This window comes from Brassica napus, chromosome A5, assembly GCF_020379485.1.
Source record: "Brassica napus cultivar Da-Ae chromosome A5, Da-Ae, whole genome shotgun sequence".
Taxonomy (NCBI): Eukaryota; Viridiplantae; Streptophyta; class Magnoliopsida; order Brassicales; family Brassicaceae; genus Brassica; species Brassica napus.
The window spans coordinates 2,045,799-2,072,868 of NC_063438.1; the positions used below are offsets into that span (position 1 = coordinate 2,045,799).

The window sequence follows — 27,070 nt, forward strand, 5'->3', positions numbered from 1 at the left end:
AAGACAGTTAAAGCATGTCACGTGAGTTTATTAGGGTTCACGTGATCATCTCCTTTCCTTCTTCAATAGAGAGATCTCTTGTTCATCGGCCGACATCATAAAAAACAAAACAAAACAAAACTTTGTTTTCGTTTCTCTCTCTTTTCTTCCGACCGATTTAAACTCACGTTACTAGCTCGCCGTGAATTGACGGTCTCACTTTCTCCGTCCATCACTAAGGTTAATTTCAGTTTCGTGTTTTTTTTTGTTCGTCATTAGTTTGCTAGTCTTTTGTTAAGACCTGAACTTGTGTTGGATCAGATTCTGCATTAAGCTTCTTCTCTTTCTAATGTTGATAGTTAATTGAGCTTTCTAGATTAGTAATTACATACACACACACACAAAAAAACTGAGCTTTCTTAACATCACAAGCTCAAAGCGATGAACTTTGTAGAAAGATTTGTGCTTTCCGTATGCTGTTCTTGTCTTTAGAGTTTGAAAAGTGAATAATAATTATTAATCTAATTTCTTTTCTTGTTTATTGACAGAAGCTAGGTTAGTGTTTTCATCTGGCTTGCAATGGCGGCTACAGAGACGGTTGTTCATGATCCGAGAAAACGTTCAATGGATGCCATCCAGCAACGGCTTCAAAAAGACCAGCTTCGTCAACAGCAGCAGCAACAACAACAACAAAAGAATGAGAAAGACAAGAGAGCTTCTGATGTCTCTTCTAAAGAACCACATAAACCTCATTCACTTCCTACTCCTCCTACTAAGAAACCAATCACAAAAGGTTTGCTTTTTTATTGATCGATTCACTTTATAATGGACTGTGATATTGATTGAAAGTTTGGCTTTGTAGATCCCCAGGATGATGGTTTTGCTGCGTATACAAAACTCTCTCATCCCGTTGATGAGAAGTTGCTGGCAACCAATGTTAAGGTAGAGAGATCAAACCACTGTCTTCTTCTGTATGAGTTTTGAGATATGGTTGTTGCTCAGTTCTGTGTTTTTGTGATTTTAGTTGTCTAGTGGAAAGAAAAATATAGCTGACAAGGTCTTGCATACTCTCCTCCGAAGCGGTGACTCTGCTCAAAAGTACTTGCAAGGTAAAAACGAGAAGAAGGTGGAGGAGAACAACTACATCCTCCTTGATAATTTCGTACAGTCACGTTCCTCTTCATCCTCCTCCGGTTCTAAAAAAGCATCGCTGATGAACTCAAAACGTTCTAAAACGCGTATGTCTATGAAGCGACTCAAGAAATCTGGCGCTTTGAATTTACCTCAACATCTCCAAAAGTGAGTCCTATAATTTTATTGCTTCCATAGAGAGATTGAACTGACTCGGATACGATTGTGTTTTGGAGTGCAGGTTTGATTTGTATAAGCCAATGCATGGTATGTGGGAAAGTTACATGATGAAACTCATCAAGGTGACCGGGTAAGCTTCTTATCTGATTACCTACATATTCGTTTAGGCATTGTGCTTTAGCCTTTAGGTGTAATGTAGGTTTGTGACCATTCTTAGACAATCTATCTTTGTTTTTTTATGCAGGAAGGCTCAGTTAACCTCAAGTCTTCTATCAGCAGATCTTCATGGTGCCTTCATGTTTGGTAATAATCATATGTTCTTTTAGCTCCCACTTTCAGAAATCAACTTCTCTATAACGTTTGTTAGTTGTTTCTTCTAATTAGAGCAATCTGTTTTACTTGGTACAGTTCCTGAATGCAAGATTGCATCATTCACTGGTGTACAAGGGATAATGATCCGTGAGACATCTCAAACATTTGGAATAATCACAAGAGATGATAAACTTAGAGGTAACTTGATTAGCTTTTCACCACATTATTTGCGAAAAATTGTCATAATCTCTTTAGCTTAGTAATTTGTAATCAATGTGGATTCAGTTGTACCAAAGAAGCCTTCTGTCTTCATCATACAACTCGACTGCTGGAAAATCACATTACATGGAGACAAGTTTACTTCAAGAGACAACGTTCTTCAACGTTGATGATGCTGAAACGAAGCATCCTAGTCTCAGCAAGATTTTTACTTGAAAGCTTTCCTGATGTACCTAACATTAGCTACTATATATTATACTGTTTCATGTTGATATGCTAATGTTTATTAGTAGGAATTTATAAAACAGAGAAATCGATCTTGGTGACTGATAATGGAAGACAAAAGCACAATTGAAGATTCCATTTCAGAACCGAGAGGGAGTCTTTGACTTCATAACTTAAAAAATGATAACTTAACTCCACAAGAAATGTCTTCTCTAATCTTGAAACTTAACTACAGAAGTCTAGACCAAAAAGCATGAATCCATCACACCAACACTTACCAAAGCGCTGTCCTAAGAAGTCTCATTCTTGTCTTTCTGCTACATGCTCACCACTATTCAAAACCATCAACATCTCTTCTTCCCGATAACCTCACCATCCTCCACAGCTTCAAAAACCTTCCACGCCCTATCACTCCCAAGAATTTAACCAAGTGCTTGCCTTGGCACGACCCTTGTTGTGTGTTCATGTTGTTGTTCTTACAATAAATCTTTTTGTAGGAATGTCTTAACAGATTTACGTCTCTGCTCAAATCAAAAGAATAAATAAAAGACATAGAGACTTTGCTTCAAAGTTTCTTATTACTTTTATTACAATAATATAATATTCTCCCATATTTGGGATGTTGGTTCTATTCTTGAACATGTGTATGTGCCTCTCTCTGTCGCTTCCTTTTGACGTTTTCTTAGCTGTTTTTTTTTTCTTTCTTTCCCTCTTTCTCTATTCCTTCTTATCTTTTGTGTGTTCTCTCTTCTTCTTTCTTTGTTTCTTTAGTTATTTTGGGGTTCCTATATTTCTCCATCTCTTGCCTTTCATTTTAATTCTTCCTTTCTGGTTTACTGCTCGTGTTTCTATTTGCATTTTTTGCGTCATGGATCGTGATTTTCATCGTCGTGGCCAAAAGGTAAATAGCCAAAACCAGCTTTTATTCATCCAAAAATGTCCATCTCTTGGGTGATCATGTAAAGATGTTAACGTTTAGGTCAATGTTGTTCAAAACAATTATAAAACCAGCTTTTGTTTTGTTGTTTGCATAATGTTGATCAAGAAACATAAAACAAAGCTAATTTGAATCTTTATTGTCGTTGAAATGTTGTTTGATTTGATGGCAGAGTCCTTTGTTTTCTTTTCCTTTTTTAACATTTCATAGCATCACATTGAGTGGTTTTTTGATGTAACTTGCAGGCCAATGATCGTTCACCGACCAGCCGTTTTGTTCGGTTAGATAAACCAAGATCTGTAGACGATCTTGATATAGGAAAGAAAGGTAAGATGCGAAGGTGGTTCTGTTGTTCATGTCATGTACAAGAATCTAACCACCCTTCATCTGAACATAACCGATCCAAAACCCCTCCTACACGCTACCAAGACTACGGTATATCATCATCTCTCTTTCTTCAACTACAATTATCATTGATGAAACCTATTCAAACTATGTATTATTGGCCCTCCTTTAATCCTTGCTTGTTGCACAAGTTAAGTAGCTTTTGTCCATGTTATTCTTATTGCTTGCTGTCTAAGAACTCACTCTCCTATTAATATTGTTAAATAGCTTTTTCTTCAACTACTTTTGTGATTGATGAAACCTATTCATTTAGATATTCTTAGCCATCCTTTAATCATTTCTTGTGTCACAAGTTAAAGTATCTTTTGTTTATTCTTTCCTCTGTTTGATGTTCTTACTTGCTTCCCACGGAATCCCTCTCCTATTAATATTATTTGCTTGTGTAGGACGTAACAATAAGAAACCACCAGCTCCTATGAAGCCTCCTTCCGTCTTGAAGGAGCCTACTACCATTGAAGTCCCTGTAATGTCATTGTCTGAGCTCAAAGAAAAGACTGAGAACTTTGGATCAAAGGCTTTGATAGGAGAAGGATCCTATGGAAGAGTGTACTACGCAAACTTCAATGATGGCAAGGCCGTGGCTGTGAAGAAGCTCGACAACTCATCTGAACCAGAGACAAACGTCGAGTTCTTGACTCAAGTCTCAAAGGTTTCGAGGTTAAAGAACGACAACTTTGTTCAGCTTCTTGGTTACTGTGTTGAAGGAAACCTTCGTGTCCTTGCCTATGAGTTTGCCACAATGGGATCCTTACACGACGTCTTACACGGAAGAAAGGGAGTACAAGGAGCACAACCAGGTCCAACACTCGAGTGGATGCAACGAGTCAGAGTTGCGGTTGATGCAGCTAAAGGGTTAGAGTACTTACACGAGAAAGTTCAGCCTCCTGTTATACACAGAGACATTCGTTCAAGCAACGTGCTTCTTTTCGAAGACTTCAAAGCCAAGGTTGCTGATTTCAATCTTTCAAACCAAGCTCCTGATATGGCTGCTCGTCTTCATTCCACTAGAGTCTTGGGGACGTTTGGCTATCACGCACCAGAGTACGCAATGACAGGGCAGTTGACACAGAAGAGTGATGTTTACAGTTTTGGAGTTGTGCTATTGGAGCTACTAACCGGGAGAAAACCGGTTGATCATACAATGCCACGTGGTCAGCAAAGTCTTGTCACTTGGGTAAGTTAACTTTAAATTACTTAAATCCATTCTTGGCTATATACAACTTTTAATGTGAATTATAATATTATATTCAGGCAACTCCAAGGCTGAGTGAAGACAAAGTGAAGCAATGTGTTGATCCAAAACTCAAAGGAGAGTATCCTCCTAAAGCAGTTGCAAAGGTTACTAATTCATTTTATATAAGTACAGTGAACACACTACTTGAAGCTAACATGTGTATGTGTGTTTTGATGGTAAACAACAGCTTGCGGCGGTTGCAGCTTTGTGTGTGCAATACGAATCAGAGTTTAGGCCAAACATGAGCATTGTAGTAAAAGCTCTTCAACCACTCTTGAGGTCTTCTTCAGGGACAGCTTCTGCTGCTGCTCGAACCGCTCAAACTTGAGTTTTTCTTGGTTGATGCAAGTTGATTCATTCATGGCCCCAGGGTTTACCGACGGAATGTGAAGGAGGAGATAGTGAGAAAAGTTGATGGAGATGGACTTAAGACTTCTGATTCAGTGACTTTATACAAAATCATAATTATACATAGCTTTTATGTTCATTTAAAAGAATCATCCAAGACACTATACTAAAGAGTAAATATGTTTCAGTAACCTCTGTCGTTTGATTAACAAACATCCTGTTAAAGTTTTGATTATGACACATATTTGTCCACATTTGTTTTATTTTGTCACTAGAAATTGAAAAATTGGTGTCAAAGCAAATATAAGACATTGAGAGCTGGTTGTTTAGAAAATTAATAAAGAAAAAGAATTTTTTTTATTTATGTACTTTCTTACACTGACACTTGGTGGTGACTGTGACAAACCAATAAGGTTTGAGAATGAGTGGCAATGAAGTTATGAAGCTTTAGTCAGGATGACATGTCATGCGGGTTACGAAAGCTTATAATTAATTGGGAAGTATATATTTTTTTTTGGAAACACATATTCTATTATCACCAATTGAGAAGTATATTATTCCATATAGTATTACCGATGCCATAAAACATAAGATAGTTGTGTGAATCATTAAAAAAATGCACATTGTTATGTACTATTTATGTGATGTTAACCCATAAACGATTTTTTTTTTATTCTGGTCAAACTTATGTTGGACCATGAACTTATGTTGATTTATTTGCTTTATAGTTTTGCGTCTTCTTCAAGTTATGCTTCTTCTCCAAGTTCAACCTTTTGTTTTGTTGTTCTTCTTCAAGTTATGCTCCTTATGATTTATTTGCTATATGGATATACGCTTCCAACACGTACCCGCTTCCTAATATTTTAAAAAATCTCGCTTCTGCGCTTCTTTACGTTTCCGCTTCCACGTACCCGCTTCCGTTTCCATGTAACATAGCTTAAAATAGTATAATAGCCGTTTGGGCAAGAACTCTTTGGTCTCTTCCATTTCTTTTTTTCTAAACTCTTTGGTCTCTTCCATTTTTTTTCTTTAAACTCTTTGGTTACTTCATCTAAGTGCTGTTTCTTTACTCAACCTCTAGGTTCGAGAGAAGAAGAAGACAAAAGGGTTGTTGCAATGGATAGTCTGCGAAATCTATTGCCCTTTTCAACGGTTGGTAGTGACCTGAGAGAATCAAAGGAGCTTGTTCAGAGACTTGACGTGCCTGAGAGTACCAAAGCCTTTGTGTTTGCAATCAAAGTCCCTGAGCATGATTCCACCATCTACTTACTCTCAGTTCAGAACCTATCTCAAAGATCTGCTACCGACGCCGAGTGTCTTATACGTGAACTCCGTCCTGACGCTGTTGTGGCTCAGGTGAGCCCTTCAGCTTTTGGAGATGATCATGAGGAGGAGGGCTCAATCCCAACGTCAGCTTTTAAAGTTCTTGCACGTTGTCTCTCAGACGAAAGTCTTAACAAAGAAAAGTACCAAAGCGTTGCAAGGAACTTGGTAATGAAGGAGATCTTTGGGACAAGCTTTAGCGCACATCTAACGGCGGCTAAAAGGGTTGCTGAGGAGGTTGGTTCGACGTTTATGGTACTTGAATCTCCTTTTCTTATGGATGGTCTGACTAAATCTCCTTTAGGCTCCACAAGGTTTCAGATAAGCAATGATCAACGGTCACTGATGCAGCGACTCTTATCTTCACATATTACTCACCTCAGTAATGAGATTGAATCTGAGGTTCCACCGTTTGCTCTCTCCGTTTATAACTTACTCGTTGAGCTTCATAACATCTTTAACGATCTCCCAGCTATGAGGAAAGCTCTAGACACTGCCACAAAGATGTTGTCTGATGTGAATAACGGCGAAGCCGTTGATGCAGAGGCTCTCTCTGAAGTTTACCTCTTCAGGCTTGCGGTTGAAGGTCTTAGAATTGCTTTGAACAAAGGTGGTCGGCTAAACAACATCAGGAACCTAGGGGGCGAAGTTCAGTTTTCGAAGCTATCTTCTGATGACAAAGCTTATGCCCTTATGGCAGATGATCTTCGTAGTCAGGCCAAGAAGTTCAAGAACATAGTAGCGGTCATAGACGCGGGTAACCTCGCAGGCCTTAGGAGGCACTGGAGGACTCGTGTTCCTCAAGAAGTTCTAGCTATGTCGATCGAGCATACGGTGCAGGACTGTGATCCAAAGATAAAACCGGTGGTGGCTGTTGGTGGAGCTTTAACACTATCCAAGTCCTCCAGGTTCTTGAACCGTTTCTTGACACGCAAGGCATCGGCATTTACCAAAATGGTGTATCCCTCAGCGTTATCCGCCGAGAGAATCAGAGGAGTGACACAGTATATTTTAACTTCAGCTGAAGGAACTAGCTTAGAGTCCATGAGAGCTGCATTCTACGCGATGATGATGCGGAATAGGAGGAGGCTAGCGAAACCTATGGGTGCCTTACCGATGGTTGTGTTTGGAGCCGGTCTTGCAAGTTTTTCCGGGTTGATCTACTGTGAAGAGAGGATTGAATGTGCAGCTGTGACTCTTCCTTCAGCTCCTTCGATCGCAAAACTTGGTCGAGGGGTTCAGAACTTGCGTGAGGCGTCTCTGGAAGTGACTAGGAGAGGAAACAACGGGGTACATAACGCAATGCAGGGTCTTAGTCAGAGGGTGAGGAACTTGACGCTTAATTATTTAAATTTCAAACCAAATCTGGTTCGTTATATTTGTAAACGTCGTATCTAATCAATACTACTAAAAGATGATCATTCACAAATTGTACACTTAATGAAAATTGCACTTTTCTCATAAACGTTGTATCAATTTTTTTTAAAAAATATTATCAGATATTTTATGTTTTATCGGATCAATAGTATCAAATCGCATGTTAATAGTGAGTTTTTGAGTTTTTACCGGGTTATATCAGATTTTTAATTAACAATTTTTTCATTAAATCTCAACTGGATTATATACAATGTGTCGGGTCTACAGGTCGGATATAAAAACAAATCTTAAAACTCAGACATTATTATAGAACAATTACCATATTTCGAACAAAACCATATTTTGAAGAGAAAAAGAAACAAATGATAAAAACTTAAAAACTCAATTGTTATGGTTCGAAACAAAAAATAATAGTACTTTGTAAATAAGTTTTCGATCAATAAATGAAAAACAAACAAACTCGAGCTTTCTGAGAATCTAGTTTTTCCATTAAAACAAAATCAATTAGCATTAACAATGAGAAGGGGTATCTTTTCAATTACAGTATGTCTTTTTTTGTATCCAATAATCTGAGTATATCATATTCTTACAATTCAATGATTTTGAGCTTAAACAAAAATAAATATTTTTTTTTATAAAAGCAAAACTGTTAAAGCCAAAAAACTACAATACAGATTCTTTTTTTCTTTTAAAAAGGAAAATGTTTGGTATTTCCTTATTTTCGTTTTGCAAAAATATGGTAACTCGTAAGATCTATATATATAGCGTAATCCATTTACGCAAGAAATCATTACGAAGTATTAATTTTTACTAGAGTTTTGAAATTCTTTGTGGATAATATTTACATAGTCTGCGAAATCTATTGCCATATTCGTACGAACTCGATAATGGTGGCACTTCCTTTTACAATATCCAGCAGTGACCTGAAGGAATCAAAGACGCTTGTTCAGAGACTTGACGTGCCTGAGAGTACAAAGAACTTTGTGTTTGCAATCAAAGTCCCTGAGCATGATTCCACCATCTACTTACTCTCTGTCCACAACTTATCTCAGAGATCTGCTACTGACGCCGAGTGTCTCATACGTGAACTCCGTCCTGACGCTGTTGTGACTCAGGTGAACCCTTCAGCTTTTGGAGAAGCTGAGGAGGAGATTGTGTTAGTAGACGGCTCTACCGGTTCGATCCCAACGTCGGTTTTTAAAGTTCTTACACGTTGTGTTTTAGACGAAAGTCTTACCAAAGCAAAGTACCAACGTATTGCGGGGAACTTGGTTATGGAGGAGATTTTTGGGACAGGTTTTAATAAGCATCTGTTGGCTGTCGAGAAGGTGGCTGGGGAGGTTGGTTCAACGTTTGTGGTACTTGATTCTCCTTTTGTCATGGAAGGTCTAACTAAATCTCTCACAACACAAGCTTACCATGGCTCTGCTTTGATCAATGTTGATCAACAAGCACTGATGCATAGACTCTTATCTTCTTCGCATATCGATAAAAGAAAAAGCCGTGTTAAGGTTCCAAAATTTGCTCGTTCCACTTATTACTTACTTGTTGAGATTCATAACACATTATTTGATGACCTCCCAGCTATTAGAAAGGCTCTACAGAGTGCCAAAAAGATATTTTCTGATGTAGATAAAGGGGAATCCATTGATACAAAGGCTCTTACGGAAGCTTACCTATTCCGGTCTGCAGTTGAAAGTCTTAGAGTTGCTTCGAACGATGCCGGTCGGATACCTATCGAGAACCTAGGAACCGAAGTTCAGTTCTCAAAGCTCTCCTTTACGGACAAATCTTATGCACTTATGGCAGTTGAGCTTCGTAGTCAGGCTAAAAAGTTTAAGAAGATAGTAGCGGTAGTAGATGCAGGTAACCTCGCAGGTCTTAGGAGGCACTGGAGGACTCGTGTTCCTCAACAAGTCAAAGATATGTCCACTGAGCATACGGGTTTTGATAGTAATGATTCAGGTGCAGGTTCGGGTGCTTTAACACTATCCAAGGCCATTCTTGCTTCTCCTGTCTTCAAGATTTCAACTATTAGAACCCCGGTGAACCCTTTCTTGACTCACAAGGCAATGCCATTTGCATTTACCAAAGTGGCGTACCCCTCAACAGTAATGAGCCTAATGGCCCCGTGGTTTGCTAGTTCCGGAGCGCAACCATTGTCTTGGGGGAAACCATCTTTATCCGCCAGACATATCAGCGCATTAACAATGTTTGGTTTATCTTCTGCTCGACGTACTAGCTTCTCTGCCATGAGAGCTTCATTCTATACGATGATGATGCGGAAAAGACTAGTGAAACCTATCGGTACCTTACCAAGGGTGGTCTTTGGAGCCAGTCTTGTAATTTATGCGGGATTGCACCTCTTTGGAGACGGGATTGAATGTGCAGCTCTGACTCTTCCTTCAGCGTCTTCGATTGCAAAACTTGGTCGAGGGATTCAAAACTTACGTGAGGCGTCTCTGGACGTGACAAGGAGAGGAAACAACAGGGTACAGAACACAAGGGATGGTCTTACTCAAAGGCTGAGTAACTTGACACTTACTATAAATTTCAAAACCAAATTTGGTTCGTAATCCATGTATAAACGTTGTGTCTAATATTTTTATTAATACAAATATTAATTGGCATTAACAACGAAGAAAGGGATATCTTTACAACACTGATTTTTGTTAAATACATGCCTTGATAACTTCATTTGTTCTCCCTTTAAGTCTTATCCTAAATAAAATCCCATGTTTATTGGTCGTGAATATCTGAATAGTAGGAATCACACTGACTAAAATCATAGAAATTACAAGTAGAATAATCACCAAAAAAAATTTTGGTACAAATTGCAACATCTATTTATATTTACTCAGTTATGCTATGAATTATTTGCCTTATATAGATTAAATTTTTTGTCAGTTTAGTTAATGTTATAGTAAAGAAAATTATAATTTAGTTCTTTCTTAACTTAGTGTTCGCCATTCACCAGTTGCGATGTCAAGAAGCTCACATTCGTCGTCCTCTTCTTCTTCCACAGGATAAAAACACATCCTCACCACTTTATACAACCCCGTAACTTTGTCTCTACCAAATCCCATTGCCCTCAACAAGACCAGGCATGGCCATCCGGTTTGGTCGTTTAAGAAAAGTCTCACCCAGTTAAAAATATTTGTTTCGAAGTATGTTTGTTCGGTTTGGTTTTGAGAATGATTTAATCCGATAATTCAGATCAATTCATAGAATAAATTATTTCAAGTGTTTTTTTTCGGTTAAAACTTTAACATACAAAAGTGCATTAATGATAAAACAAAATACGCTCCACTGGATCATGATGGGCTTGAAAACACCCAAACATAACCCAGCTTTTTAGATGACGTAATCTCGGACATAAACTGAAACAGAGTTTTTGAGTTCTGTCGGTACAAAAAAAAAGAAAAAATTGTCAGCACACAAGAAAGAATGGGGAAAGAAGAAGAAGAGAGCCCTAATTCCATGTGCATACTTCCCGAGCTAAAGAGATATTCATTAGACTACCATTGAAATCGATACTCAGATTCAGAACCGTATCAAAACATTGTAGATCACTCCTCGAGTCGAGGAGGTTCTCGGAGAAACGTATGCGTCTTCAAAAGAATCGGAGGATCCTCGCTGCTTACAATTGCGACTGCGGCGACCGTCCGCGTCTCCTCACCGAGTCACGGTTCGAAGGAGACGAAGAGATCGTATATCTTCACTGTGTTGTGTTTTTCTTTTCGGGAAATTGGGCAAGAGGAACCTGTGTTGGAATGTGGTGTTCTTGATGTTCAAACTGGTGTATGGAGTAAACTGAGTCCACCTCCTCATGTAGTTAATCCCGGAAGCAAATCTGTCTGTGTGAATGGATCCATCTACTGGTTACACGTTGATGTTTACGTTGAAAAACATTATAAAATACTTGCACTGGATCTTCATAAACAAGAGTTCAACAAATTCTCAGTTCCGCCTACACGAGCTACGAAGGAATCGCGGTTAGTGAACCTTGAGGAACGTCTAGCGTTTGTCAAAACAAATGTTTTGCCTATATGGAGGATAGAGATATGGAGCACGGATACATATCAAAAACGATGGAGCAAGACTTTTTCCATACACTTAAAACTTGATGTTGTTTCCTGGCCAAAGCGGAGAAGGTGGTTCACGCCAGTGGCAATTTCTAAGCAAGGGAATCTTGTCTTCTATGACAATCAGAACAAACTGTTTAAGTATTATCCAAGGACAAATGAGACTCGGTGTCTCTCCGTGGACACTTGTGTTATATCTCCATACATGGAGAATTTGGTATCACTTCCTTTGAAACCGAGTCATCCATATCCTCATGTAAGTGTGGAAACAAGGATGTCCAGATGCCGCTTGTTTTCCAAGGAGTCGAGTTCTTGGATATTCAAAGCATTGCAACGTAATGAATTTAGGATCCTAGAGATTTTGTTCACGTCTTTAGTAGTAGCTGGTTATATATGCTCACCTCGAAAGTAGGATTCACTTGTTTGTGTCCAACTATTATTATTAATTTGATATTTATTTTGCTAGGTTGTTTCTCTTCTCTTTTGAGTAGCAATTAAATCAATATAAGTGAATTTATATTCTCTCTTCCGTTCTTTGCAAGCATATACCAAGCATATACGATGTTTCAAATTTTTTACTTGTTTACCGATATTCTGTAGGAGCAGTGCCTTATGTTATACTACTATCAGAACTATGGTTTTTAGCATAAGGGAATGTTCACTTTGGATGCTACTCCCTCCGGATATGTATGATGTTCTTTTTGTCTTGTATACAAATGTATGATGTTTTGAAAAATAATTAATGTATTTAGTTTTAAAAGTTAAACTAGATTTTAACCCGCTTTCAAAGCGCGGGTTTATTTTTTTTTTTTTTCAATTGACAAATATTTAGTAAATATCATATTTCATATATTTGTGTTTTATTTTATAAAAGAGTTAAACTTTTTATCTTTCTTTATCGTGTTTCATTTTAAATAATTATTTATGTTTAAAAAATTAAACTTTATTTCTTTAATAAATTAAGTTGGTATAACTCTGATAAATTAATATTATTATGTGGTTAATATTTTAATAAAAAATTATATAGTTTTAATAAAGATTTATACTTTTCAATGAAAAAATTTAATTTTTTTATGAATGCTTAAATTATATTAAGAAAAGAAAAGAAAAATAATTAAGAATAGTTGAAAATAAATTATTTGAAGTTGGACTCAATGACCTATTTAGAAACAAATTTTTTTTGATCCGAACGGTACATGTAATGTTTAGTTCGAATCGAATTTCTATTTATTTATAAATACCAAAAAAACTAAACTGAAATGGTTCGAATTTGGTATAGATTTAAAGCTGAAAAACTTTTTTAAAAAAACTTTGAAAATCCAAGTTAAATCCTGAAAAATCAAAAAACTATTAAAGTAATAGTTTAACTATATCATATTTTAACTCACAAGAACAATGGATTGATAAGATCCCTTCGATGAAATATCATATTTTGATTGTGCTTCATTTGACATGTGTTTTTCAAAAGATCGTGGTGAAATATTTTTTCCTCAGGGTCATCCATGTGATATCAACCCTTTTGGACGCTGCCAGCAAGGCAAGAGCAGCAATCTTCTCCTTATGATTCCATGCCGCTCTCCCCACGCCTAATTAAAAAAAATCAATATCAGATTATGATTCAATAACACCAAACTAATATATGAGTTACCTAAAACAAACTTCCCAATCCTCTGCAGAGGTGTGAGCACCTACAAATTAAAATTCTTGTTATTGGTTTACTGCATACAAACAATTAAATGCAATAAAAAACAATCATCACTCACTACGGGCTGTTCAGGTTCCGCCGCTATCACATGAATCTCTACTTCCCCCAAATTACCATTGTTATCCATGATTCCTGCGCAAACAAACCAGATAAGCACGACCCAAATTATTTTTAGAAATGACTAATCAAAATTCATATATTAGTTTATGATTATTTCACACTTGTATATGTGTTTTCATGGATTAATGTTCTGAGATTAATTTGAAATTGGACCATTTATTTGGTCCTTCTCATTTAGATCAATCTATGATGAATTGGATAAATAAATTAAACTATAGTGTTAAAGCGAAAATGAATTCGCTATTGAATGAATTGTCATTAGTGTTATATATCTATGCTTTTCTTACTAATACTTCCATATTATCCATGAAAATCCAGATAAAATCTACATACACATACATACAAATGAATACCTAAACTTTTCATTACAGTAGTACATTACATGTGCATTAAAATTGTTAATTGTCTATATTAAATTGAATTTCTAGAATGTTGCCATAGAGCAATAACATCAATTGTTTATTTTTATTTTATGTTGCATTGACAATATTTAGTTGATCAATTTAAGATTACGGTTAATTGATCTTATCCAATTAAGCATTAATGATTTGAATGTGTAGGCTCTAACTCTTCTCCGGATGATTGGTAAATTTGTTTTAGGTAACTCTCGTTTGTGTATTAGTTTGTTGTAATAAAGAATCATAGTTTTGATATTGTTTATTTTAATCATATATTGGTAGAGCTGCATGGAATTACAAGGAGAAAAGTTGTTTTTTTGCTTTGGTGGCAATGGTCAAAAAGATTAATATTGCATGGACTTGTGAACGTATACATCTTTTATTGAAAAGTCAAATGCGACATCAACACATATAATCTGTATACAAAATAAAAAAAAAAACAACGAAACTGAGACATGTATGCTCATGTGTATAATTGTTTTGACATGTAAAAAAAAAAGGGAAACCGAGAAAATTGACCAAATGGACTTGTAAAGTTCAAAACATTGACCTTAGAATGTCATCACATCCATAAGATGAATCCATCATTAACCATTTATAAATAGCATCCAGAAGATTATGGAAATAACTTTTGAGCAAGATAATGAAACTTGTATGCAGAAATAAAGTGAACATCCCCTTATGCTAAACCATAGTTTTGATAGTGGTATAACATAAAGCACTGCTCCTAATGAATATCCGTAAACAAGTAGAAAATTTGAAACATCATATGTGCTTTGCATAGAAGGGAAGAGGGAAATAAATCCATTTATATTGATTTACCTTTTAGTCAAAAGAGAATGGGAACAAGTGATTCCTAGAGAGGTGGGCAAATATAACCAGCTACTACTAGAGACGTAAACACAATCTCTAGGATCTTATATTCATTACGTCACAAAGCTTCGTATATCCAAGAAGAACTCGATTCCTTGGAAAACAAGTGACATTTAGACATCCTTGTTTCAACACTTACAAGAGGATACATATGGCTCGGTTTCAAAGGAAGTGAGACCAAATTCTCCACTTATGTAGATATAGCACATGTGTCGAGGGAGAGACAATGAATCTCATTTGTCCATGGGTAATACATAAACAGCCTTTTCTGATTGTCATAGAAGACAAGATTCCCTTTCTTAGAAACCGCGTGAACCACCTTTTCCGCATTGGCCAGGCTACAACTTTAAGTTCTAGTTTCATGTAAAAATACTCTGCTCCATCATTTTTGATCTGTATCCATGATATGTATCTCTAGCTCCATACAGGCTAAACATCAACGTATAACTAACCTATGCAGTGGCTTAAAACCTTATACACTGGACCAATAAATCCTTGGATATAAATGGACGTGCTAAATTATACTACTATTTATCAATTAAATTTTGTAAGATTACTGTTATTATTGTTTTAAGATGAGATATTATGATAATAATGTTAAAAAAACATTATCCACTATTTCAACAATGCATCCAATTGATATGTAATCATCTATATGCAGCAGTAAGTAATCGATAGTTACCCTAAGTAAATCTAGTAATCGCGGTTAACACCGTTTCATATGTAAAATGTGTCTTTGTAGCTATAGATGGTTCGAGAAGAGCGTGGAGACACACTAAACAAGAGCCACTAGCTATCAGTTATCACTTAAGCTTATAACACGTGTACCTACACTGTATTAAACAAGAAAATTGTGTGGATAAATTATTACATTTGTTAAAACATGATTAACTTTGGTTTCTTAGTCGGAGATCTTAACTCACAATTAAATTTTTTTTGTTTTTTAACATTTTTTAGTAAAAAAACGTAAACGGTTCTTAACCAGAGTTAAAATTTTCAGTTAAAAAAACTGGGTTAATCGTATAGTCTAATAAAACAATCTGATCCAGAGTAGCTCGCCACGTTGCTAAAACCAAAAAAAACAACAGTAAGCATTATTATTGACTTATTGTCTTGTAGTCATAGCCGTGTAAACTCCAGATCATAATTCTGTCTATTTCTTCTTCGTGAGCTTTGTCGATTAAACAATTTCATTTTGAAAAGCGTTGTTGTGCTCTTCGTAGACTGTGAGCACACCGGTAGCAAAAAAGAGAGAGTATAATTTGGAAGATGGCATTGACGATCCATTCAGCACCAGGGAGCTCAGGGTACTTGGATATGTACCCAGAGAGAAGGATGTCTTATTTTGGTAATCCTTACATTCTCGGTTTGACTCTCACTGCCGGCATCGGTGGCCTTCTCTTCGGCTATGACACAGGTCTCTCTCTCTGTTTTACTTGTTAGATTTGAGTTCTTTTCTGAACCATAGGTTTTCTACTTTGAATGGAAACTGGAATCCTCTATGTCTCATTGGATTGGTATAGTTTTATGTTTAGGACTATCTCATTGAACTTAGTTGTGTCTCTTTGCTCCTTTTGAAAGGTGTTATATCTGGTGCCCTTTTGTACATTAAAGATGATTTCCAAATTGTTAAACAGAGCAGTTTCTTACAGGTACTTGTATATATATACACATGTTTATTGATTTATTTCTTGATAACTTTCAGTGAATGAATGTGAAGATTTTTTTTGTTGTATAGGAAACTATTGTAAGCATGGCTTTAGTTGGTGCCATGATCGGTGCTGCCTCAGGAGGTTGGATCAATGACTACTACGGTCGTAAAAAGGCGACTTTGTTCGCTGATGTTGTCTTTGCTGCTGGAGCTATCGTTATGGCTGCTGCTCCTGATCCTTATGTCTTAATCGCCGGTCGTCTCTTGGTTGGTTTAGGAGTTGGTGTTGCTTCTGTGACTGCACCCGTTTATATAGCAGAAGCATCTCCATCTGAAGTGAGAGGTGGGCTTGTCAGCACCAATGTGTTGATGATCACCGGTGGACAGTTTCTTTCATATCTCGTTAACTCTGCTTTTACACAGGTTAGTAACTTAGACGTACTGATAGATCTCAGAAATTAGGGTTAGGGTTGATATTACGTGTCTAACAAGAAACGAATAAAATAACTTTTAGGTATGATTATGATTATTTGTTGGCAGGTTCCAGGAACATGGAGATGGATGCTTGGGGTGTCAGGTGTTCCTGCTGTTGTTCAGTTCGGTCTAATGCTGTTCATGCCAGAATCTCCTCGATGGCTTTACATGAAGAACCGTAAAGAGGAAGCTATCCAATTGCTTTCAAAAATGTATGACATCTCTCGTTTAGAGGACGAGATTAATCATCTTTCCGCAGCTGAGGAGGAAGAGAAGCTACAGAAAGACACTATTAGCTACTTGGACGTCTTTAAATCCAAAGAAATGAGACTCGCATTCTTCGCAGGAGCAGGACTTCAGGTAACGTGAATGTCACGTTAAGTTTAGCTGTCTTTGTCTGAGAAATCTAAAAGGGGACTTTATTAAATGTCTGCAGGCGTTTCAGCAATTCACTGGGATCAATACTGTTATGTACTATAGTCCTACGATAGTGCAGATGGCTGGTTTCCATTCAAACCAGCTCGCTCTGTTACTCTCTCTCATCGTTGCTGGCATGAACGCTGCTGGAACAGTCGTGGGGATCTACTTCATCGACCATTGTGGACGGAAGAAGCTTGCTCTCTCGAGTTTATGCGGTGTCATTGTATCTCTCATTATCCTCTCAGTCTCGTTCTTGAAACAATCTGATGTAACATCTGATGGAGGGTTCTACGGTTGGCTCGCTGTGCTTGGCTTGGCTCTGTATATTGCCTTCTTTGCACCGGGAATGGGACCGGTTCCGTGGACGGTGAACTCGGAGATATACCCACAACAGTACCGAGGCATATGCGGAGGCATGTCTGCAACGGTTAACTGGATCAGCAACTTGATTGTGGCACAAACATTCTTGTCAATCGCAGAAGCTGCTGGTACTGGAGTTACTTTCTTGATTTTGGCGGGAATCGCGGGTTTGGCGGTTGTCTTTGTGATTGTGTTTGTCCCTGAGACTCAGGGGCTAACGTTTTTGGAAGTGGAGCAGATTTGGAAAGAGAGGGCTTGGGGTAGTAGCAGAGATGGCGACAACATGGAGGGGTTACTCGAGCAGGGGTCTCGGTCTTGAGTGGTTTATGCTCATACATTGTGGTATGAATCACAGTCTCCAGAGTAAACCAAGAGTAGTTCCGGTTTAGCTCAGTGAGATGTATGTAATGTTGGAATTGCTATAATGTATTTGTTATTAAATACGGTTTAGGGTCCACTTTGGATCCAGTCTTGTCTATGTCTTATGTTCTAGAGATTTCTTGTCTACAACTCGCTGTATGATGCATGTGTCTAAGGTCTAAGCATAGAAAAGTCGACAAGGGCATTGAATACATGAATGTTGAATCACAAACATAAGACTTGTCATAGGAACTGTGTTCTATCTATTTTCACAACATTAATTGTATTTGAGGAAAGCATAAGGGAGATGAAACAGAAACATTTAATGTATTTGGACATGGCAATAAAACTAGGGCCACCATAATGTATGATTGGATTGTATCCTTTGTGTTGTCTTATGTGTTACTATACAATGTAGGTTTGTGATTTGGCATTTCAATAACTTTATTACTTTAATAATCAGTCTTCAAACTTTTGTTTCTTTTTGTACTTATCTGATATTGATATATGATATAGATATGGTTATCTAGTCTGTAATGAGTTCCATTATACTTTTGCTGTCCATGTTTATATGATATAAATAGACTTTCTCAAAAAAGCTAATTAACTTCATCATTTCTTTATACATTTTGAAGTATAGTATCGTCCCCGTGAACTTAGAAAATGTGAAGAATAGTGTGTATGTGGTAAATGGACAAATGATAATGATGGGAGAACATGAAGGTCGTGAAGACCAGACCAGAGATTAGTTGAGCTGAAAAAGAAAAATGGGGACACGTGAGTTGGTTCTTTTCTTGTATTTTATCTTTAATGGGGCCCTTTTAAAAGTCTTGGCCCTTTCATTTCTTATCGTAAATGTCCACGGATACCTTCCCTGCCTTATGTCTCTAGTTCACATGTCTGTGAGATTCACTTTCTCTTCCATTTCCACATTTATAATCCTTACCCTTACACATGCGTTTGTTTAGTTGTTTCCATCAACAAAAACAGTAAAATATAAGAAAATAAAAGAACAAACCTTATTTGATTTGGTGCAAGGAAACTTATTTGAATGTTTGTTGATCCAAACAAGAAAACTTGATGGTTATTATTTGATGGATTGTTGATCCAAACAAGCTTACTTGTTAGTTATTATTTGATGGTAGCAAGCTTGCTTGATGCTTAATATCAGGGAACAAGACTTAGTTATACAATACTAATCTGAATTACAGTTTAGATGAATTAAAGTTTTCTACCAATTCAAATCAACGTCGTTTATTATGTGCAATAATAGCATTTATGCTTTTATTATGTGCTCTTAGTTTGGACGTTAGATCTTATGTATCGTCTTGCAATCCATGGTGTTCGGATTTGAAATGTTGTGATTAATATAACCCACATTCATAATGAGTTATGTCATCTATACCATGCCATGTCACCCACCATTACCATGATAACATCATGACAGATATATCAACCTGACACGTTTGTTTTCATTGACGCCGGCGCAGCATATATCAAAGTCATGTAAAAATTTGTCAATGAAGCCAATTAGCTCATCAAAAGTTGGACCACAGTCACTTTATTTCTTATTTTATTTTTCACTAGAAATTTCGAGAATCATTCTCGTCTTGGCTTTCCTAATTTTTCTTCTCTATGATTTTTATTGGTTTTTAACTTTGTATTGATCGGTTTCGAGAAATCCTATCAATATTCTTTAACCATTTAAATTATTTTTTCCATGTATATTAGGAGCTTATGAGTTGAATAACTAATCAAGTCTATGAATCTTGTATCCATATGCGATTTGCTTCTTCTTACTAACATTTGTCGATTAAACTATCAAAGAATCACACTTTTTATTTGCTTGCCAATATCCACAAAATAAGATATAAAAACATAATGTTGTTGTGGAACCTAAAGTTACCTGTATTAAAAATTGTTTAGTCGTATTGAAATGCAAAAATGACATGGCGCATCTCGAGGCCAACGACTTTTGGCAGGCCGAAGTTGGATTGTTAATCCTTAGACTTGCAATAGTTCGACTATCTAATAGATTAGTCTTTACCTACACAGTTTTCTACATATTTATATGTTTTATAGTTGTTGAGTACAAAATGTAATTTAGTAAAGTAACTGAAGCAACCTAACGATTTTGGAGCAATGACTTCTTGTTGCGGCCGCGAGAGGTTAGATGAAATTGTATGCATATACAAATACTGTGACTAACACATGTAATATAATATACACATCATTTTCTTATTTTTGATTCTACATGTTTATATCCTTTATATACTAAATCGCAAGTCGCCTAACAAATGATAATTAGACATGTGGCAAAACAAAAATTTACAAAACAAATAAGATTGATTAATAATGATTTTGGAATTTCACGTGAAAAATTGAAAAAAAAAACTAAATCCCTAAATTATCTCACCCACTTACAAAATAAAGATCACGTTCTATAACTGTTTTTCTGTTTTACCTTTCTATCTTATTTAATTTTACTTCCTTCTTCATTGTTTCTTCTCCGGTTGATAATCAGTTCTCCCACTGATCAAAATAATTCCATACAAGTTATGATTACTCCTAACTGAAAGTTAAAGCTCTATCAGCAACGAAGGTAACCATAATCATCTCAACTCTTTTATATGTCTTATCTTTGTGAAACTACATACATTTATTTCATCCGATATAAACAGAAAAATGAAAAGGAAAGAAGAAAAAGTCAAGCGAAAGAACCCAGCAAACATAAAACACAAGCAAAACCGTAAACAAGTGGTATCTTCTATCTTTAGTTATTCTCTGGCTCTCTCTCTCTCTTATGTTACACTTTAAGAATTTTTTTTTTTTTTTTAACAAAACACTTTAAGAATTTCTATTTTGTTTTTGTAACTTTGAAATCAAATATCATGGCTAATGATGCGATGCGAGTCTAACCGAGGGAAAAAAAATATCAATAACTATGATGATCCAATTTAGGTATTTACAAATTTGTTTGTTATAGTTTGACTATTTAACAAATCCTTTTTTTTAATGTGACATAGCATATTCTTACAAAAATTTTGCTTGAAAAATAAGTCTATTATATTGACTATTTTGTATGCATGTTAGTTTTATATTTTTCAATATTAATTCCAATAAATTTATTTTAAAGAAGAACTATTTACAAAACAAATACAAATAAAACTGAATATAGCAAATACGATATTTCTAGGTGTTACCTAGCTTCAGCAAAAAAAAAATTAAAATAAATTCAATTTTGATTTAAAACATTACAATTTTATTTTTTAAATAATTCAAAAGCCACTAAAAAGTATACCCGTCCTTAGCACGGGACAGTAATACTAGTCCAATAATAAGTCAATAACTACCCACCACATGATTTTGCAGTTTGACTCTATATATATGGACCCGGTAAATGCATTCGATACTCTTTCTTTTTATCTTTATTTTCCATGGACCCATAACCTATATATAAATCATTTCGTTATTGCGTAAATACTATCCACATAAATTTCATATTTATAATGAAAAAATATTGTGGCTTTGATTCTTTGTGACTAGGCTCAAGACTCAAGAGGCTCACGGCATTCGACATTATCTATTAGCTATTTTATTTGTGATAATTATAGCGTGAGATTCGTTTCGTTATATAAATTAATTATAAAAGGTGATATGAGCTTATATAATCTGAAAATGAGAAAAATATCTCATATACAAAGGTGTGTTCGTTCAGTTATATACATTCTATAAAATATTATGTTTACGATCAGTCATGGCATATATATACAATGCCATAAAATATTACGTATAATATTATTTTAGGATTCTCAAATATTTTTGGTCAACAATTAAAATGTTATATAAATAGATATATTTGTGATTCGTTGAAGATATAATCAAAACATCAATATTGATTTAATCAACCAAATCAAATATAGAATACTTTATTACACGGTTAAGGGCATCTCCAACCCTACTCCATTTTCAACTCCAAACATCATTATGGAGTAAAATCTTCTCCAACCCCACTCCATTTTGGAGTTAAAAATGGAGTAATGGCTAGGGTTACTTCATTTATGGAGTAATCTTACCCATTACTCCATTTTGGAGTTGAACTTTTTTTATTTATAAAATGATCCTTTGAATCTTTAATATTTCTATTTTTTACTTAAATAATATTTAAAATGATACAATAACATGAAATTGCAGAAGATGAAAATGAGCGTGAACTTGATGCACCAATTGAACTTGAAAGAGAAGCTCCACCTCCAGATATTGAAATTGCAGAAGATGAAAATGTCCGATTTCAAAATTTTTTTGCTCGATTTAGGAATATCAAAAATAAAGAAGCTCATTTTTCATTACGAAATGCATTAGTTGATCATTTGTGGGAAAAATATTCTAATGCTCATTGTTGAACCTATATATATGTTGTCTTTTTTAATGATTTCTTGTACTTTTTAATAATAAATATTTAATTCAAATAATTTATATTTTAATTATTATCGTAAACATAAAATAATTGGGGTTAATTGGTAAATTTTTATAAGTATAAGATTTTATTTGCAATTATTAATAAAATAAAAATGAAATTATTTAAGAAATATTATTTTTGTAGTAGAAAATGGAGTAATACATTGGAGTAAAACCTTACTCCATTTTAGTGTTACACCATTTTGGAGTAAAAAATGGGGTAATACATTGGAGATGCTCTAAGAGAAAAACTGTTGGAATAATTGGCCAAATGTGCTATCTGACGACGATCCGTTCATCGAAGATCCTTGGCGCACATGGTGGGGACCAGTTTCGAGTTGATGGTAATGATCATCATATAATAATATACATACCATACATTATAACATACATGGATTAGTAACCACATGATTAAGAAAGAGACAAGACATAGTTGCCGCCCGTTGGTAGCTTTATAAGCACCTCTTCACCTTCTTTCTCTCCATAAAAAAACACATAGAGATTCACAATGTGCGACTCAGCTTTTCTTTCTAGCCGTTCCTCATATGAGGCAGACGTTGACTCAGACTCCGACATCTTCACCAGCTCCAGCTCATACTCCTCCTACAGTGAATCCGACGAAGAGACAGACAATGGCTTTGTTGGAGAGACGATGAAAGAGACCAAGAAGTCAGAGAAGAAGAAGAGCAATGTGTTGCTTGAAGGTTACGTTGTAGATGACTTGAAGAGGACCAAGAGTTTAACGGACGATGATCTAGAGGAGCTAAAGGGTTGTGTAGACTTAGGCTTTGGTTTTAACTACGAGGAGATTCCTGAGCTTTGTAACACTTTGCCTGCTCTAGAGCTTTGTTACTCTATGAGTCACAAGTTCATGGATCAAGATCATCATCATCATCACCATACTTCTTCTTCTTCCCCTGAGAAGATTGAATCTCCCCTTAGTCAGATAGCTAGCTGGAAGATCTCTAGCCCTGGTAAGCGCTCGTTTTAATCTTTTGTTGCATTTCAGTTTGTTTTTCAGATTTTCTGATTATATGTTATGTGTGGAAAAAAAAACAGGGGACAGTCCTGATGATGTCAAAGCAAGGTTGAAGTTCTGGGCACAAGCTGTGGCATGCACCGTGAGATTATGCACTTGAGAAGATGAAGATGAAACAACATGATTGATGCAGGAGTGATATCTCTCTATAAGCTGTTCTGTTTCAGCTTTTTTGAGATTGACCTGCTTGAAACACCCATTGTTGTATAAGCTATGCTCAGGGATGTATAAAAAAATGCTTAGTGGTCAATGAAGATTTTGCTAGGAAATTTCTTGTAATACATTTCTATAAGGGCAAAATAAATAATAAATAATAATTTCATATTGGACAAAAAACACTTTGTTTAGAAGATTATGGTCCCTCCATATTTTCATCCATGAGCCTGGAGTAGTTATTACAAACCTAACTGTCCCTAAGAGTTTGGAAAAAGTTGCATCCCAAGTTTCTATCTGCAGTTATATGTTCACATCCTACATATTACTCACCTAATCTCTATAAGTTGCATTCAACCCATGAGTTAGTTTCTTATCTTAGTCCATAGAGAGAAAGTGAGAGACTACCTTCGGGGACTAGCACAATGAAGTTTTAAGGCTAGTTTCTTTAGTGGTTAGGGAAATGAATATCAAAACAAGTAACAACTACGAAACTATGGCAACGTGTGACAGAAACCAAGAGACCAGTTCAATTCAATATAACATGACAATAAAAAAAAAAGTGGTATCAACAAATCATCCAATAATGCTACATAGTGAAAAAAGATAGCTCTACTTTCAAAGAGTATCCCAAACTTTAATGAGAAGAAGCAACTTTCTCGCAGTTTTCTGATTCAGAATCATCTTCAGAGAAGCTTGGGGGTTTAGGAGTGAGTCCCAGCGTCTTGAACATGAGCTGGTCCGCGTCAAAATCATTGTTTGGCGTTGTCAAAAGCTTCTCTCCAGTGAAGATAGAGTTTGCACCAGCGAGAAAACACAGGGCTTGCTCGGGCATCGAGAACCGGACTCTACCAGCAGATAGCCTCACCATTGCTTTTGGCATCACGATTCTTGCTGTTCCAATCATCCTGATCATCTCCCATATCTCAACCGGCTGCAGAAAAACACAAAATGTTTTTTCAAAGTCTTTTTACCACTTAAGTAGTTATGTCTTTTATGATTACCTTCTGGTCTTCAAGAGGAGTGCCTTTCACTGCAAGAAGAGCGTTGATGGGAACACTCTCAGGGTGAGAAGGAAGTGTTGCCAATGTGTGTAATAATCCTACTCTGTCCTCTTCTGCCTCCCCAAGCCCAATTATTCCTCCTGTTTATCAGTAGAAAGAAAACACTTGAAAACATGTTTTTACTAATTGGATCTTTCAAAAGAATAAAGAAAAACTTAGAAGTTTCATTGTTACAAATCAAAGTCAAAGTTACCTGAACAGACGTTGATTCCAGCATCACGCACATGCTCAAGAGTTTCAAGGCGTTCATCGTAACTTCTAGTAGTGATGACGTTGGGGTAGTACTCTCTCGAAGTATCAAGATTGTGGTTATAAGCAGTGAGGCCAGCCTTCTTAAGCTCTAACGCTTGCTGCTTCTCAATCATGCCCAATGTGCAGCAAACCTCCATCCCCATTCCTCTGTTGTAAAAGTGAGAGCCCCCAAAATATATAATCACAAAGATGTTACAGCACAAGAGACCATATTCAACATCAAAACGAAGTTCCAACTTAAAAAAGGATTAAAAGTTCTCAAAATATTGCCAGCAATGTAACAAAATAGGTTACCTTATCTCTTTGATGTACTCAAGTATCTGATTGAAATTGGTTTTGCGTCCTATTGTATCTCGCCACGCAGCACCCATGCAAAACCGTGTGCTTCCAGCTTCTTTTGCCTAACAACACATTGATTAAATTCAAATCATAATTAGCTCATTACATTCTAAAAATTCTTCATTAGCACAATCCAATGATCCTATATTAAGAAGCTCCTTGTTCACTTGAACATTCCTCATGTTGTGCTACAGAAACAAACATGCATTGAGTAAAAGAAGTCAACAAGGAAAGAGCGAAACCTTCTTAGCAGCAACAATGACAGCGTCCTTGGACATGAGTCTTTGGGCCTTGACTCCAGTGTCATATCTGGAGGACTGAGGACAATAAGAACAGTCCTCACTGCACCCTCCAGTCTTTATGGAGAGGAGAGTACATTGCTGCACTTCCCTAAACTTATGAACATGCCTATGAACCTGAGCCTGAAAACCCAAAACACAATATCATTACCAATTAGTAAAAGACAGAAAAAAAAAAACAATGAACACCAATTTTTGCAACATGCCGACACTAAAACTCTCGGACAAGATCTGTCGGACAAACTAAAACAAAAAAAAAAACCAATACTTTCCGACATAAAGACAGAAGCTTTATACTACACATGTCTGAATCAGAGGAGCTAGAAGAACAAAGAGTGAGAGAGTGAGAGAGAAAGGAGGGAACTTTACTCCGTGGAAGAGGAGGTCAAGAACAGGAGAGTCATAGACGGCTTTGATTTCATCTTTGCTCCAGTCATTTCTCGGACCTTCACGGATCGTTCTTTCGGCTTCAGCCGAGGCTGCGGAAGCAGAGGAGTAAGAAGCAGATTGTCTGGCTGAGACAGAAGGTCTCAGTTGAGATCGAAATACGAATCGAGCAAGCATCATTTTCTTTTACCCTCGGTTTGCTGTGTTCTGAGTTAATCTTGGAGGAGTTGAGAGTCAGTCATCCATGAGTGAGAGAGAGAGCCACCTAACAACAAACTAACCACCGTTGGAATTTCCGCCGCGAGTGGGTTATATTGGGCCTCGTTTAGATATTCTATTGGGCCGAATATAGTACCTAAACGACGACGTTTACTGTATCTCCATCACTTAAACGACGACGTTTACTGTATCTCCTCTCGCCTCATGTAGATATTCTGCTGGGCCGAAAATAGTAATTCACTTAAACGATGACGTTTACTGTATCTCCTCAGCTTTAGCCACTCCAATTTTATGATATTCTGATTTGCTATTTTGAGTTTTCGGAGCTTGATTACATTGAGACTATATAACTAGTTCGCCTCGAACTCTACTCTGTTTTATAACACTTAACTCTCTCTTATTGCTGTTTCAAACTTTTGTTTATTTGATTTGGAAGATGATCCATCTGTCTGGCGATTTAGTGAGGTAAGAGCTGTGTTTACACGATTGGACTTTTAACACTTTTTTAGTTTAACAATTGTTTGATCGGGAAACGGTACGGAACGAGAGAACGTTCAGTTTTAAGGTGGGTTTAAGCAAAGACGTCTTATTAATGGTCAGGAGAGTGTTTCGTAGGTTACAAAGAAAAAAAAATGCGTAAATGAAAAGGTGCCGGAGCCTCGAGGGCTTTTCCGGAGAGAATACAACAAGACAAAGCAACCAAAGGTGAAAACCCTAATTTAGCTGTCTCAATGTGTATCAGTA

At 36.3% G+C, this 27,070-nt stretch overlaps 7 protein-coding genes and 1 pseudogene across 8 annotated transcripts; 7 read left to right on the forward strand and 1 right to left on the reverse strand.

Moving 5' to 3' along the window:
* The first annotated feature begins 25 nt into the window (after window positions 1-25).
* Window positions 26-2,147, forward strand: LOC106421121 (ribonuclease MRP protein subunit POP4). 2 transcript variants are annotated; one of them, XM_013861965.3, is made up of 8 exons: window positions 26-219; window positions 528-772; window positions 842-921; window positions 1,004-1,278; window positions 1,352-1,420; window positions 1,535-1,593; window positions 1,699-1,800; window positions 1,888-2,147. In XM_013861965.3, exons 2-8 carry the CDS (start codon window positions 559-561, stop codon window positions 1,989-1,991), a joined length of 903 nt encoding a protein of 300 aa, XP_013717419.1. In that variant the 5' UTR covers window positions 26-219; window positions 528-558; the 3' UTR covers window positions 1,992-2,147. The 2 variants fall into 2 exon arrangements, with proteins under 2 accessions (XP_013717419.1, XP_013717420.1); XM_013861966.3 differs by having other exon boundaries at window positions 61-219; window positions 531-772.
* Window positions 2,148-2,501: 354 nt separating this feature from the next.
* LOC106421101 (PTI1-like tyrosine-protein kinase 3) lies at window positions 2,502-5,224 on the forward strand. The gene is made up of 5 exons (XM_013861946.3): window positions 2,502-2,947; window positions 3,229-3,418; window positions 3,775-4,562; window positions 4,640-4,726; window positions 4,810-5,224. Exons 1-5 carry the CDS (start codon window positions 2,666-2,668, stop codon window positions 4,948-4,950), a joined length of 1,488 nt encoding a protein of 495 aa, XP_013717400.3. The 5' UTR covers window positions 2,502-2,665; the 3' UTR covers window positions 4,951-5,224.
* Window positions 5,225-5,718: 494 nt separating this feature from the next.
* On the forward strand, window positions 5,719-7,901 carry LOC125574882. The gene has a single exon (XM_048780406.1). The coding sequence runs from the start codon at window positions 6,087-6,089 to the stop codon at window positions 7,689-7,691; it is 1,605 nt and encodes a 534-aa protein (XP_048636363.1). The 5' UTR covers window positions 5,719-6,086; the 3' UTR covers window positions 7,692-7,901.
* A 604-nt stretch (window positions 7,902-8,505) lies between these two features.
* On the forward strand, window positions 8,506-11,173 carry LOC106421088. The gene has a single exon (XM_013861935.2). The coding sequence runs from the start codon at window positions 8,558-8,560 to the stop codon at window positions 10,244-10,246; it is 1,689 nt and encodes a 562-aa protein (XP_013717389.2). The 5' UTR covers window positions 8,506-8,557; the 3' UTR covers window positions 10,247-11,173.
* Window positions 11,103-12,276, forward strand: LOC106421098 (annotated as a pseudogene).
* Window positions 12,277-15,947: 3,671 nt separating this feature from the next.
* LOC106421089 (inositol transporter 1-like) lies at window positions 15,948-18,328 on the forward strand. The gene is made up of 5 exons (XM_013861936.3): window positions 15,948-16,268; window positions 16,433-16,503; window positions 16,590-16,925; window positions 17,043-17,336; window positions 17,413-18,328. The coding sequence occupies exons 1-5, from the start codon at window positions 16,121-16,123 to the stop codon at window positions 18,073-18,075; spliced, it is 1,512 nt and encodes a 503-aa protein (XP_013717390.1). The 5' UTR covers window positions 15,948-16,120; the 3' UTR covers window positions 18,076-18,328.
* Window positions 18,329-22,966: 4,638 nt separating this feature from the next.
* On the forward strand, window positions 22,967-23,937 carry LOC106421090. Its single transcript, XM_013861937.3, has 2 exons — window positions 22,967-23,548; window positions 23,634-23,937. The coding sequence occupies exons 1-2, from the start codon at window positions 23,083-23,085 to the stop codon at window positions 23,711-23,713; spliced, it is 546 nt and encodes a 181-aa protein (XP_013717391.1). The 5' UTR covers window positions 22,967-23,082; the 3' UTR covers window positions 23,714-23,937.
* A 383-nt stretch (window positions 23,938-24,320) lies between these two features.
* On the reverse strand, window positions 24,321-26,399 carry LOC106421211 (biotin synthase, mitochondrial). Its single transcript, XM_013862063.3, has 6 exons — window positions 26,090-26,399; window positions 25,664-25,843; window positions 25,377-25,483; window positions 25,024-25,229; window positions 24,771-24,910; window positions 24,321-24,700 (listed from the first exon to the last, which is right to left on the reverse strand). The coding sequence occupies exons 1-6, from the start codon at window positions 26,285-26,287 to the stop codon at window positions 24,404-24,406; spliced, it is 1,128 nt and encodes a 375-aa protein (XP_013717517.1). The 5' UTR covers window positions 26,288-26,399; the 3' UTR covers window positions 24,321-24,403.
* Window positions 26,400-27,070: the final 671 nt, after the last annotated feature.

What these genes read in the sequence shown, in the direction of transcription:
- LOC125574882 (XM_048780406.1), top strand. Translation starts at nt 6,087, where the DNA reads ATGGATAGTCTGCGAAATCTATTGCCCTTTTCAACGGTTGGTAGTGAC.
- LOC106421211 (XM_013862063.3), bottom strand. Translation starts at nt 26,287, where the DNA reads ATGATGCTTGCTCGATTCGTATTTCGATCTCAACTGAGACCTTCTGTC. An exon ending in GAGTACATCAAAGAGATAAG is followed by an intron (nt 25,230 to 25,376) that starts GTAACCTATTTT and finishes CTTTTACAACAG; the next exon opens with AGGAATGGGGATGGAGGTTT. An exon ending in TGGAATCAACGTCTGTTCAG is followed by an intron (nt 24,911 to 25,023) that starts GTAACTTTGACT and finishes ACTGATAAACAG; the next exon opens with GAGGAATAATTGGGCTTGGG.
- LOC106421101 (XM_013861946.3), top strand. Translation starts at nt 2,666, where the DNA reads ATGTTGGTTCTATTCTTGAACATGTGTATGTGCCTCTCTCTGTCGCTT. An exon ending in TACACGCTACCAAGACTACG is followed by an intron (nt 3,419 to 3,774) that starts GTATATCATCAT and finishes TTGCTTGTGTAG; the next exon opens with GACGTAACAATAAGAAACCA. An exon ending in CTCCTAAAGCAGTTGCAAAG is followed by an intron (nt 4,727 to 4,809) that starts GTTACTAATTCA and finishes GGTAAACAACAG; the next exon opens with CTTGCGGCGGTTGCAGCTTT.
- LOC106421089 (XM_013861936.3), top strand. Translation starts at nt 16,121, where the DNA reads ATGGCATTGACGATCCATTCAGCACCAGGGAGCTCAGGGTACTTGGAT. An exon ending in AACAGAGCAGTTTCTTACAG is followed by an intron (nt 16,504 to 16,589) that starts GTACTTGTATAT and finishes TTTGTTGTATAG; the next exon opens with GAAACTATTGTAAGCATGGC. An exon ending in TTAACTCTGCTTTTACACAG is followed by an intron (nt 16,926 to 17,042) that starts GTTAGTAACTTA and finishes ATTTGTTGGCAG; the next exon opens with GTTCCAGGAACATGGAGATG.
- LOC106421121 (XM_013861965.3), top strand. Translation starts at nt 559, where the DNA reads ATGGCGGCTACAGAGACGGTTGTTCATGATCCGAGAAAACGTTCAATG. An exon ending in TAAGAAACCAATCACAAAAG is followed by an intron (nt 773 to 841) that starts GTTTGCTTTTTT and finishes TTGGCTTTGTAG; the next exon opens with ATCCCCAGGATGATGGTTTT. An exon ending in AAACTCATCAAGGTGACCGG is followed by an intron (nt 1,421 to 1,534) that starts GTAAGCTTCTTA and finishes TTTTTTATGCAG; the next exon opens with GAAGGCTCAGTTAACCTCAA.
- LOC106421088 (XM_013861935.2), top strand. Translation starts at nt 8,558, where the DNA reads ATGGTGGCACTTCCTTTTACAATATCCAGCAGTGACCTGAAGGAATCA.
- LOC106421090 (XM_013861937.3), top strand. Translation starts at nt 23,083, where the DNA reads ATGTGCGACTCAGCTTTTCTTTCTAGCCGTTCCTCATATGAGGCAGAC. An exon ending in CTGGAAGATCTCTAGCCCTG is followed by an intron (nt 23,549 to 23,633) that starts GTAAGCGCTCGT and finishes AAAAAAAAACAG; the next exon opens with GGGACAGTCCTGATGATGTC.